The sequence below is a fragment of the Lactuca virosa genome, chromosome 1 (genome assembly GCF_052849685.1).
Source record: "Lactuca virosa cultivar CGN04683 chromosome 1, Lactuca_virosa_CGN04683_v6, whole genome shotgun sequence".
Taxonomy (NCBI): domain Eukaryota; kingdom Viridiplantae; phylum Streptophyta; class Magnoliopsida; order Asterales; family Asteraceae; genus Lactuca; species Lactuca virosa.
Genome location: NC_136426.1, coordinates 182,920,324 through 182,934,015, shown reverse-complemented (window position 1 = coordinate 182,934,015; position 13,692 = coordinate 182,920,324). Strand labels below are relative to the sequence as shown.

Genomic DNA, 13,692 nt, shown 5'->3' with positions numbered 1-13,692 from the left:
TATATTCTATTTCTCTGTCGACATTCATATTTTAGTTCATACTAATTGACACCCAAGTTTGATTTCTTCGTTTTATTTTAGTATCTTTTTATTTTCCCTTAATTTGTATAAATGTACCAAATTTTGCCCATAATTTGTTCTATACAAATAGCTTTATATTATATGTTTTTAGCCTTTTATTTTTTATTATATACACATAGCATTTATTAAAATAGTTTCAAAGAAACGTTAAAACAATGTTACAAATATAAAATAAAATTTTAAAAACAGTTAGGGTGTAATTTGAAACGATTTTATTAAATGGTATATGTTTATAATAAAAATAAAACAGGCTAAAAACATAAAATTGAAAACTATTTATATACAACAAATTAAGGGTAAAATGTGGGATATTTCTACAAATCAAGGGGCTAATAAAAGATATTGAAATAAAACGTCAAAATCATACGTACTTAATTGGCATGTCAACTTGACACTGTCAAGTCATTTATTTGAATCTGAACTAAAATATGAATATTGTTAATGGAAAAAAAGGGTAGAATTAAATATCTAGTGTGTATAAGTTAAGTATTTTCCCGGAATTTGCCTAATAATTATAGAACTTTCTTGGCACATACCTTTCCAAGTATGTTACTTAAGGAAAACAACACCCCTGATCAACTGATCGTAAGCCAAAAGGAAAACGGAAACCCCAAAATCCTCATTGACTCTCCTCTCTGGCCGTCGCCCTTTCCTCGTTGACTCGCCGTTTCCCTGCCGACTTACCGCCGTTCGCTCTCAGCTTTCACTATTGGCTCATCCTCTATCGTCGCTGCTTCAGTTCTCATGTTCTTCTTGTAGGCAGGTAACTATGAAGACACATTCTTACAAGCTAGTTTTAGATATTGTTAGACAATTCCATCTTCTTAATCGAAAATCACATAATCATTTGTTTATTTCGTGAACAGGCGATTGTATTTTTTTTGTTTCAATTACTTTTGTTTAATTTTATATATCGTTTACGATAGTACACACTCCTTTTAGAGTAAAGTCCACTGGTCGAGAATGATGAACAGAAGTTCGTGCACATTGTATATTTGGTTGTCTTGTGTCGTTTAGGAAAAGGGTGTGCTATGGTTGGGAAACGGTGGGGATTGGTAGTTATGTGGCACTTAATCATCAGCAGTTCCGATGTACTTCTAAAATGTGTTGATTATGCGATTAATAAAAGTTTTCTTGTTTCCTGAACAAAGAACTTCCTCTCCTCTCTTCCTGTCTTCAATGTTATCTCCAACAATTGCTTCCTCAGTTTATATATTCTAATTTATAAACACGATTTTTTACATTTATTTCTTTTTAATGATGTTATCTGCTCCTTAATGGTAAGTTAGACCTTCAATATTCGATTGTCATAATGGGTGCTTAGCTTACTATTGAAGTCGAAACTTAATGATATCCATATGCTTATTGTGCGAATAAAGGGCATTTAACTTTGAATTTTCATCTAGTATAGAGTTTACAATTGAACCTTTTGAAAGGGCATGCCTTGTTAGTTTCATAAACATATCATTTGGAACAAACCAATGAATTATAGTTGAAATCCTTTACATATGATGATACTAGATCTAGTGATAGAGAAATTTAAGTTTAAAAAAGTTGTTGCTAATTTGGGTACCTTTATGTCAAGTAACTTATTTTTTTCTGTCAGGATCTTCAAACTGCTCTTTGTTGATACCTAGTGGAAGCTTGAAATTGCCTATATCTTATGAAATGCCTTTCATCGGAAGCAACAGTGGATCTTGTAGTTGTATTCATAATGGTATTTGTTGTTGATTTGTGGGTTAATAAAATCCAAATAGGAACGTTGTAGGTTAAATGAATATGCTGGAAAAACAAGTTAACAAATTCAGTTAGTTGACTAACCGTTTTATAAATAATTCCCATGGCAATTGTTATTCAATATCAATACTTAGCTATATCTGTGTTGATTAAAGGATCGAAAAACTTGTCACATAATTGCTACTTCCATTAGATTTCTGTTGCAGAGATTTATCAGCATGTTCCTGTTTTAAATAAGTGCAGTCTCTCTCTGCTTGATTCCCATATATCCCTTGCACACAAAACAACCGAGTTTAGCACTAATTAAGCTATGAATGGCCTTTAAACACAAAAATGAAATCGAGGGTTAAAACACACATATAAACATTATGCAATATATGTTGAGTATGAATCCACAGAAATGTTGAGTGTGAATCCACAGAAAAGCTGGTCAAAAATGGCAGGAACAATGTGAAGTTGTGAAGCCACAATTGTTGAATGAAGACCCAGTTGTGTTTTTTGACTACTTCTGATTTCCATCTCTATATAAGAGATTATTCTGTATTTGTAAAACTTGTATCTAGTGTAACACAGAAAGAGTGCAGATTAGCACCAAGAAATGTAAATTCCTAGTTACCGGTGGACGTAGGTCAGAGAAGGACCGAACCACGTTAAATCCCTCATGTTTATCCTTGTGTTCTTGTTTTTCGTGAACTGTGTGTGTGTTTAGAGTCGTGTGTTAAGTGTCTCGATCCTAACAAGTGGTATCAGAGCAAGGTTGTAGCTCCAGAAGGTGATTTTAAGTTTTTGGTCGAAATTTTTTTTCGTCAAAAACGATTTTGGTGTATACCGTTGGAAAGGTCTCGTTCCGAAGATTCCGAAAATATTTTTTTCTGAATTTTTCGACCACCGGAAGACGTCCAAATCGCCGGTCAAAGGTTAGCCGGAATAGTGACCGGAAAACCAATTCGCCGGAGAAGACGACACTGTAGCGCCGGAGCCTTGCCGGAGAAGACGACACTGTACGCCGGAGACCTGCCGGAGAAGACGTCACTGTAGCGACACTGTAGCAGATTTGAAAAATTGCAGTTTAGCCCCTGAACTTTCAGAAAATTGCAGTTTAGCCCCTAATCTTTCAGAAAATGGCAGAAAGCAGTAAACTTCAGATTGAGAAGTTTGATGGGAAAGATTTTGGTTGGTGGAAGATGCAAATTGAAGATTTGCTCGTACAGAAAGACTTGGACGCAGTTTTAGGTGAAAAACCGGAGGCGATCACACAAGCAAACTGGGAGACTTTGGATAAGAAGGCCAAGACATTTATTAGACTGACGTTGTCAAAGGATGTTGCCTTCAATATTTTGAAGGAGACCTCGGCAAAGGGAATCATGGAGGCATTGTCTAATATGTACGAGAAGCCGTCGGCAGCAAATAAAGTCTTCCTGATTCGGGAACTAGTCAACACGAGGATGAGGGAAGGAAGTTCAGTTACAGTACACATCAACAATTTGAACTCGATTTTATCCAGACTTGGGTCAGTGGGAATAAAATTTTAGGACGAAGTTCAAGCTTTACTACTGTTATCATCATTACCTGACAGTTGGTCCGGAACAGTTACAGCCGTTACTAGTTCCGCAGGATCGAAAGAGCTCACTTTTGAGGGAATTCGGGATTTAATTCTAGGCGAAGACGTCAGACGAAGAAATTCCGGGGAATCATCAAGTGAACAATTGAATGCGGTCAGAGGTAGAAGAAATAACAGAGGTAGTGGGAGCGGGAACAAGAGAAGGAGTCAGTCGAGGACTCGAAATGATGTGACTTGTTGGAACTGGAAAGAGGTTGGACATTTCAGGAATCAATGTCCAAAAGACAAGAAAGAAGTTAACGTTGCAGTAGACCATTCAGATGATGATGTTTTGATCTGTAGTGTGGAGAGCAATGTGGATTCCTGGGTTATGGATTCGGGTGCTTCATTTCACGCTACCCACAGCCGTGAAGCACTACGGAATCTGAAAGAAGGGGATTTTGGTAAGGTAAGACTGGCGAACGATGAGGTTCTTGATGTGACGAGCATAGGTGACTTAGATCTGAAGACTCCAGTCGGTCCATGGACTTTGAAGGATGTCCGGGTAATTCAAAGTCTGAAGAAACAGTTGATTTCTGTTGGGCAGTTGGATGAACAGGGACACGAGGTTAAGTTCAGGAATGGGTAGTGGAAGGTTGTCAAAAGAAATCTTGTGATAGCTTGTGGACATAAGAAGGGTTCATTATATATGGTCAGTTTACCGTCTGAGGGAGTAACCGTCCCAGGTCAGAAGAAAAACAAAATCCGGTTCATAGAGTCTCGTGGACAGAAGAAGGTTTGCTTTGCAGATGGTAAACCCAGAGTCACAGGTCAGATTCAGGTTGAACGTGTTTGGAACGGTTCAGAAAAACCAGTCAAGGGCATTCATAGCAGTGGGAGCATGGGCTTTGTTTAAGCTAGAATACCCAGAACATAGTGGGTTAAGAGAACCAGTATTCCATCTGTAATAGTCTCTCCAGATTATCTGCTTCATATAGAGAGTGTCGTTTGTTCTCAGGATGTTCCAGGATCGGGCAGTTCATTTCAGTGGGAGCCGGTGGAGACAGAGAACAGGTCAGTGGCAGACTTAGCCATGACTGATGCGTTGGAGCTAACGAAAGCTTCAACTGGCCTTCAGGTTAATTGAAAAGAAGGCCAGGGTAACTAGGAAGGAGTTAAGATCAAATACAGATGCACAGTTGAAGCACATGTGAAGATTGTTCTGTGGCTTCAAGTGGGAGATTGTTGAGTATGAATCCACAGAAATGTTGAGTGTGAATCCACAGAAAAGCTGGTCAAAAATGGCAGGAACAATGTGAAGTTGTGAAGCCACAATTGTTGAATGAAGACCCAGTTGTGTTTTTTGACTACTTCTGATTTCCATCTCTATATAAGAGATTATTCTGTATTTGTAAAACTTGTATCTAGTGTAACACAGAAAGAGTGCAGATTAGCACCAAGAAATGTAAATTCCTAGTTACCGGTGGACGTAGGTCAGAGAAGGACCGAACCACGTTAAATCCCTCATGTTTATCCTTGTGTTCTTGTTTTTCGTGAACTGTGTGTGTGTTTAGAGTCGTGTGTTAAGTGTCTCGATCCTAACAATATATAGCTCCAATATCAACTCTAAACTCAAAGTTTAGGGATAAATATTGGCATATTAACACAATTATAGTTCCTATAATGAGATTTAAATATTTTGTAGGCGTATTAAGTTAGTTCACATGGAAAAGTTTGGAGATGCATGTGTATTGTATTTTAATTAACTAAAGTTTTGTTTATAAGAATTCAAAGGTATTATTATTATTATTGTTATTATTATTATTATTATTATTATTATAACTACTATTATTATTATTGAGGCTTACATTGTTAATTGAGAGTTACGTTGCATATTGTAAATATTTTTAATTTGGATTTTATGTAGAGGCATTATGTAAGGGATCCAAACGTTTGAAGCCCAAGTGAGGAAAGCCGGTGAAAGCAACGTACATTATCAATAACGTGTGGAGGTGTTTCAGAGCTCACTCAGATACACCCACATTTTAAGGAGAAACTTCAAGTAAATACTCAAAATCCTAAAAATCCTGGGAAGGCTGAAGAGTCATCAACACATAACTCGTAATGGTTGTTCTATTTGAACTTTCAGAAGGATCTTCATCTTCTTCACCAACACATGGCCATAGTTCATCAACTTATGGTCCTAGCTCATCAACTCATGTTAATAGATATGACGTGTTTTTAAGTTTTAGAGGTCTTGACACGCGTCATAGTTTCACCGATCACCTTTATAAGGCCCTCATTGAGGCCAATATCAGTACCTTCTTGGATGATGAAGAGATTGAAACAGGGGAAGATCTGAAACCGGAATTAGAGAGTGCAATTAAGGCATCTCGGGGTTCTATTATCGTGTTGTCCAAGAACTATGCCACTTCAACATGGTGCCTCGATGAATTGGTGCTGATCCTTGAGCAGCGTATGGCATCCAACCATATTGTCATCCCAATCTTTTATCATGTGGAGCCCACACGTGTTAGGAAGCAACAAAGTAGCTTTGGTGATGCAATGGCCAATGGATGAAGAGATAGACGAAAATAAAAGAAGACTATGGGCTCAAAGGATGGATAGATGGAATAAAGCACTTATGGAAGTTGCTAATTTAAAGGGAAATGACGTAAATGGCAGGTACCCACATATTTACCCTTATTTTCATACACATTTAGTTTTGTTACCCTTATTTTCATACACATTTAGTTTTGTTTGAAAACGCATGAAAAATGTCAATATCATCTTCATAGTATTCATTTCGATAAACATCGAATAGACACATATATGATATAGTAGGATAAACAAGATGCACATAGTTGAATTTGTGTTATCTAATCTCATAAATCAGTTTATATAGATTAGTTTTGCAAAAATCGTTCTAGGCAGCTGATTAATCGTTAGGCGGCCTTGAACCGATTAGGATATGGGCTAGTCGGCCAACTTAATTAGTGTTGGTCAAAGATGGTTAAATTATGAGCAGTTGGCGGTCAAAATCGGTCTTAGGCGGCCAAAATTTCAAATATTATACCAAAAATTTTCATAATTACAAATTTTCACCAAAAGTTTTAAATTTTCAAGCTTTCAAATATGCAAATTTACTTATTTTCTTAGAATATAGTAATTTTGAAATAATTTTATTAATAATTTATAGTCCCAGATTAATCTCCGCCTAGACAGATTAGCCCTAAACCCTTAACCCTTAACCCCAATTCATCCTACACTAACATCAAGTGTTTTTTACAACCTTGATATATATAGATTAACTCTTCTGATAATTTTTATACATTTGTTACGTATTTATTTATTTATATATTTATTTTGAACAACTCGTAACCCAATTCGTAAACTACACCAATGTCAAGCATGATTTGAGTTTTGAACCCTCGACCCCTTGGAGGAGGAACAAATTTTCGAACTCCTAATACCACCACTAGGGTATAAACTCTTTGGCTTATGCATATGGTATTTTGTCATAGGTTAGTTCATTTACTTAAAACCCTGTCAAATGCCTTGAATGAATCAGTAAAACTAACGCTTGTAATATAATTTTTATTTGGATCTTTATATTAATAAAATCTCCAATTCTGGTTTTTTAGTTTTCTGGATTGTGTTTTGTAATTCTTATTAAATCAAGTTTCAGGTTTGAGACGGAGTTTATTGAAGAAATTGTGAAGGACATCTACCGTAGATTACATGTACCCTTACGGAGTGTTCGAACACTATTTATTGGGATAGATTATTCCATTAACTTCATCACAACATGGTTGAAAGATGGATCCTCACATACGGCAGACATACTCACTATTTATGGTATAGGCGGGATCGGGAAGACATCTTTAGCGAAACATGTTTATGGGCTATACTGTCGGGAATTCCATGCAAGCAGCTATATTGAAGATATCACTAGGAAATGTGATGGAAAGTTTAATGGGTTGCTCGATTTACAAGAACAACTCTGCAACGACATTTCAAAGACAAGTTCAATTAAAGTTCATGATGTTTCAATATACACAACAAAGATAGAGAATGCACTCGCCCGTAAAAGGGTGTTTCTAGTTCTTGATGATGTTAGTACCCTTGTTCAGTTGGATGCATTACTTGGAAGCAAAGGTTTTCATCCCGGAAGCAAAATTATAATAACAACAAAGGACAGATGGTTAACAACAAGTTGTGCACTATTCAAAACAAACATTAAACCCAAGCATGGAATGCATTTGCTTCGAGGCTTAGCAGGTATTGCATCGCAACAACTTTTGTGTTCCCATGCATTCATGTGCAACCAACCTATGGCAGGATATGAAGAGGTGTCTGATAAGCTTGTTAAGTATTGTGAGGGACATCCATTGGCTCTCGAAGTTTTGGGAAAGTCTCTACATAATCGAGATGTAGCTTATTGGGAAGGGTGCGTCGAAGGGTTAAAGAAAGAAATCAGTTCTCCTATAAATAATGTCTTAAAAATGAGCTTCGACTCCTTGCCATCCAAAAATGATAAAGACTTGTTTAAGCATATTGCTTGTTTTTTTGTTGGAATAGATAGAGATGTTACTGATACAATATTAGAGGCATGTGATATAAACACAAGATCCGGGATCACGAATCTCATTGATAGATGTCTTCTTAGTATATTGCTGGTTTTTTTGTTGGAATAGATAGAGATGTTACTGATACAATATTAGAGGCATGTGATATAAAGACAAGATCCGGGATCACGAATCTCATTGATAGATGTCTCATTGATAGACGGGATAATGAATTGACGATGCATCAATTGGTTCAAGAGATGGGAAGATTTGAAGTTCGTCAAGAATCACCTGACAAGCCATGGAAGCGAAGTCGATTATGGTGTCACAAGGAGTCATTCAAAGTATTGAAACACAAAAAGGTAAGAGGACATCTATGCTTTTAGTAGTGTGTATGTCCAAAATATTTTCTATTGCATAATTTATTTATTTTCATTCTGTTTCTTCTTAGGGTAAGGGAAACCTTCTAGGCCTTGCCCTTGACATGCGCATGCTTGAGAAAGAGAAGTTGGGTATGAGCTGAAAACAAACACATTAAGTAAAATGGATAGTCTTATGCTACTACAACTAAATTATGTGCACATGCATGGGTCTTATGAGAACTTTCCAAGGGAATTAAGAGGTTTGTGTATGCATGGGTTTTGTTTAAAGTCTATACCTACTGACTTACCTATGGAGAATCTTGTTGCACTTGACATGTCATATAGCAATATTGAATCATTTGTTAGTTGTTATATTAATCCACAACGACTTGAAAAGAGACAAAAGGTAACTTAACTTCATATATTATTCATCCATGTTGAGTTGATGAAATTCAATACTATTCTAACTTATTTCCATTATGCAGTTGGATGGGTCGTGCTCTAAAGACAAAAGGTTGCTTGGATCATTGAAGATTCTTAATTTAGGTTACTGTAAACAACTTCTTAGTCTTGGTGACTTTGTCCAACTTCCTGCACTTGAAAGGTTAATAGTTAGAAATTGCATTGGTTTGGTTGAGGTTTGTGAATCAATTGAGCATTGTGTTAGACTTTTCTTCATCGATCTGAGCTACTGCAAGAAGCTTGAAAAACTTCCAAGAAACATATGCATGTTGAAGAATGTGAAAATAATGTTGCTAGATGGTTGTAGTCTTGGTGAATCTGGAACTCCGAATAGGGGTATGGATTCTTTGGAATTGTGCGAGGCTAACAACATTGACATAATACAAGAACCTCTTCCTCGGCCTTTGTGGGTGCTATACCAAGGGATTTTAAGTTGTTCGCAGTTTCTTTACCGAGGTCTTTAGTAAGGTTGTCACTTGCAAATAACAATTTGTCATCTGAATCCTTTCCCATGGATTTCAGTTGCCTATCCATGTTAAAGAATTTATATTTAGATGGCAATCCTTTCGATTCCATGCCTATTTGTGTGAGAACCCTTCCTAGGCTAGAATTACTTAGTATGTGGAACTGTAATAATTTGAAGTCAGTTGAGTATCCTCCACGCACACTAGGAGCACTGTTGCTCGATCCTAATCATTTGTTTTATGTAGAAAAAGTTGTATTTGATCCAGAAATGTCCCCTCTCAAGCTATCAATAACTGCGAGAAATTATGCACCTTTGTTGTTTGAAATTGAAGGCATTCTCAAAGTCCAACCAATGCTGGGTGTTGAGGAACAGGTTTTACGTAGCTTGGGCTGGAGTAACTTAGACTTCCTTAACGACAGACGCGTGAGAAGTAATTCATCATCAGAACTTGGAATCCAGGTTTTTGTTCACTTAACTGTCCGTATTTATGTGAATGTGAATAATATATATATATATATATATATATATATATATATATATATATATATATATATATGTAATTATTATGGTGATTAATTAAGGTGGTTTGTATTTGGCAGACAATGTTTTAAGAATTTGGAATATTCAGCACAACTTATGTGGAGGATGAGATGCCGAGTTGGTTTAGGCATAGAAGCGTGGGGCCATCAATATCATTTACCATCCCATCATCATCATCTTCAAACAACCTTACAGGACTCAACTTCTGCTCTGTGCACACATATTGCAAATTAGATGTGGAGGAACCTCCATTTGCCTTCCCTGATTCACCAATGATGACAATTAGTAATATAACAAAGAACTGCACATGGATATACGAACGTCACTTGGAAAAATTTAGTGAAGGTCGAAACTGTTGTGTGATGTTAAGCCATTTGATGTTTGGGATGAATGAGATGGAGGCTGGTGACAATGTTACTATTACTGTTACACTGCCTTACAATAAATTTGTAAAGGAGTGTGCGGTGAGTCTTGTGTATGATGATGGAGACAAGATCGATGATGAAGAAGATGCATTGGGTTATTATAAGTCATGGAATCACATCATTGGTGGAGATCTTTCTCCTTTTCAGTTAACAACAGGAGAATACATCCTAATGAATATACTATTCGTTTATCCTACTATTATAGTGTTCCCCTATCATCGTAAATTTGTTGCAGACGGCCCCCACTATGAAGGTAGATCTCATTTTTCTTAAATGTTTTAATGTCGTATCTTATGTATAATGAGCTTAACCATGGCCCAATTTCTATAAAAAGTCGGATAATGATCCATTTATTTTAATAGATGGATCATAACTTAAATCATTTAAGCAAATGGATCATATGACCTAAATCCACCCATTTATTTATGATTTTATTGACCTATAAGATAAGATTTTTATTTGTAAAATATAAAAAATAAATATTCTAATTTTAATTTTTAAATGAATCGAACCAAGTATTGATTCGTTTAAATGGGTAGATTTGTTATGTTAGTTGACTATGTCTTTTGATATCTTGGGTCACATAAATATATTTATGTCCAATACTACTCACTTGTGTTCAGATCAAAAGGAAGAGTGTTGGTTCAGAGCTTTTTCTCAAAAGAATCCTGGCATAATTGGTAGAGCACGGGAGGTATACTTTTTCACACCCAAACCTTTCTATCATCACAGAATAAAAAAGCATATAGAACCAAATATGTTATCATCATATCTCTGTATGCTTATCCAACTTTTTAGGTTTTCTTACTTTTCCTTTATTCATAGGGTAAGGGGGAATCTTCAAGGTCTCATCCTTCATGAGAAACTGCTTGAGAAAGAGAAGCTACAGTACATGCCTGTCTGAATTCAAAATAGATGTGCATCTAGTACGATGGGTGATGGATAACCGAACTACTCTAAATCAATCACGTGAAACTCGATGAGTTATATCCTTTTTCCACAAGAATTAAGATGGTTTGTTCGTCTCCTTTTGTACCGATTTATGCATTTGGTTTTTGTTCCCATAGTTCTTTTTTATTTTTGATTGCGAAAGATAGGTGAAAGCAAAAGGAATTATTTTTGAGTTTAGTTGATACACATGTAAGGAATATTAAGTAAGTCGTCATGTAACTCATATTGTTTTGATTACTTAATATATTTGAAATTTTGTTGATTTGGTTTATGTGATTGAAGAAAAGACTAAAACGTAGTTTTAGAATTGCCATGGTTTTCATTATTTTGCATTGCTCTAGCTATCTTTGTCATCCACCATTGCTGCCATGAAACCCGACCTTGAACCACCTCCCAACCTCACCTCAGTGTTGAGTTGCCCTGAACTTATGTTATAATGTATATATTTAACTTCACAAATTGGTATCGACATTGTTTCTGTATCATCCTTAATTCAGGTATGTATTTGACTGCACGAGATGGCAAAGATATGTAACTGTATTATCAAATTATGGTATGGCTATTAAATTTATGCACAAGGACTTAAATTAGATTCTTAGATGCCCTTGGATGACACATTGATCAGTATTTGGACGCATGTCTATAGTAAAAGGAGAACTCGAATATACTTATTATTGGTTGGTCAACTGTTTTTGAAACTTTCAATATTGGCAACACGGAGTACCTTCATTTCCTTTCTTTTCTGAATAATTAAACATGATACGTTATGTAAAAACCTTTTATTTGTATTTATGAAAAGGGCTTCATGAATGATTTAAGAATGCTCAAATGTCATGTGGCTTTTAAAAGTTTTGTAAGTTATAGGTAAGGCCACAACTTAATACATTTCCTTGCTACTCTTGATGGTAATAAAAGGCCCCGATTTCATAACGTTTGTGTTTATGTGTTGATGGTTAAAATATATGTTATCCATTATGTTTGATATTTTAAACAATTTGATTATCTTTTATTTTCCCACGCATTTTTAAATCCTAAAATTGCAACAAAAGTGCTTTGAGATTCAACCCTTTTGTCCTAAAACTGGAGCAGACAGTGAAACAAAACCTATCTAAAAGTTTCTTCTAAGATCTGTCATCTAATAATGAAAACAAAAATATATCTAAAATCCTAAAATTCAATGCTAAATCTCCCATTAAAATAAAGGAATTGGGTTTTAGTTAGTTCTAAACTGAACAAGAAATGAAAAGAAAGAATTACCTAGTAGTCCCAACTCATTATATATATGAATTGTTAAACGAAAAAAAAAAAGTTAATAACACTATGTTTGCTAAATTAAAAAAAAAAAATAACAAACATCTATATCCAAGATAACATGAGTACTATTGTTGATTTGTTGCAATGAGAGGGTTTCTATGCCATATGGTGCTTAATTGAGCTTGATTTGAGGATAGTAGCCTCTGGGGCGCCTTTGTTTTTCGATGTGGCGTTCGATTGGGATTGACTCTTCGTTTGGTTTCGGTTACGAGTTAGAATTTGTTGTTTAATTGTAGCTAGCTTTTGATTTTCTGGTTTATATTTTTTATTGTTCACCTACTGTCCAATTCATTGTGCCTCCAAGGTGCATTGGAACCGGTTGAATTGCTCAACTGCTATTAATTTTGTATGTAACATGATATTTGCTTTATGTGTATAAATGAGGCATATAGTCTATCAACTGTAGATATAATTGTTGGACGTGTGATAGTAATTAATATGTGTTCAGAATATTGATGAGTGAGGTAAACATTGTATTGATGGTTGGAAGTACAAGGGATTAGGTTGTTCATTTATGGAAGCGATATGTTTATTTGAAGTCAGTTTGAATTGAACAACATTGACATTGTATTAATTGACGAGAATGTATGATCCTATCATAGGTAAGTCTTCTCGCTTTTGTTTGCATTTGTAATCTTGGTGAAGGGTATGGATTCACTAGATATGTGCACGTTTAGCAACATTAGCAAAAACAGAAGAACCTTTTTCTCTGCCTTTGTGGGTGCTATACCACGTGATTTGAAGTCCATTGCAATGTGTTTACCGAGGTCTTTAATAGGTTGTCACTTGCAAATAATAAGTTATCCCATGAATCATTTCCCATAGACGCTAGTTGCCTTTCCATGTTAAATATAATATTTAGATGAAAATCCTATTAATTCCATGCCCAGTTGTGTCGCGAGAACCCTTCCTAGAGTTGATATGTTTCTTATGTGAAAGTGTAAAAAAATAAAGTCAATAAAGTATCCTCATCACGTTTAAAACACAACTTCGTTAGTGTGGAGGATACTCGATTGAGTTTAATTTTATACACTTCCGCATACTAAGTATCTAATTAAGTCTAGGAAGGTTTCCCATACAATTTTTCTTTATCTGAATACGATATATTATAATTGTTATGGTGATTAATTAAGGTGGTTGTAATTGGCAAACAACGTTTTATGAATTTGGAATATATTTATGAGGCAGAGGAGATTCCAAGTTGGTTTAGGCATGGAAGCGTGGGGCCATCATGTAACATCCCATT

The 13,692-nt window shown here is 35.5% G+C and overlaps 1 protein-coding gene across 4 annotated transcripts; it reads left to right on the top strand.

Annotated features, from left to right (window-relative positions):
• Window positions 1–596: 596 nt before the first annotated feature.
• LOC145162749 (disease resistance protein RUN1-like) lies at window positions 597–11,752 on the top strand. 4 transcript variants are annotated; one of them, XM_079081812.1, is made up of 9 exons: window positions 597–844; window positions 5,286–6,043; window positions 7,047–8,288; window positions 8,378–8,694; window positions 8,774–9,675; window positions 9,816–10,434; window positions 10,805–10,875; window positions 11,007–11,195; window positions 11,630–11,752. In XM_079081812.1, the coding sequence occupies exons 2-3, from the start codon at window positions 5,874–5,876 to the stop codon at window positions 8,053–8,055; spliced, it is 1,179 nt and encodes a 392-aa protein (XP_078937938.1). In that variant the 5' UTR covers window positions 597–844; window positions 5,286–5,873; the 3' UTR covers window positions 8,056–8,288; window positions 8,378–8,694; window positions 8,774–9,675; window positions 9,816–10,434; window positions 10,805–10,875; window positions 11,007–11,195; window positions 11,630–11,752. The 4 variants fall into 3 exon arrangements, 3 of the variants coding, with proteins under 3 accessions (XP_078937938.1, XP_078937935.1, XP_078937945.1); XM_079081809.1 differs by lacking the exon at window positions 11,630–11,752 and having other exon boundaries at window positions 11,007–11,394; XR_013739319.1 differs by lacking the exons at window positions 5,286–6,043; window positions 7,047–8,288; window positions 8,378–8,694; ... (3 more) ...; window positions 11,007–11,195; window positions 11,630–11,752 and adding an exon at window positions 1,688–1,955.
• Window positions 11,753–13,692: the final 1,940 nt, after the last annotated feature.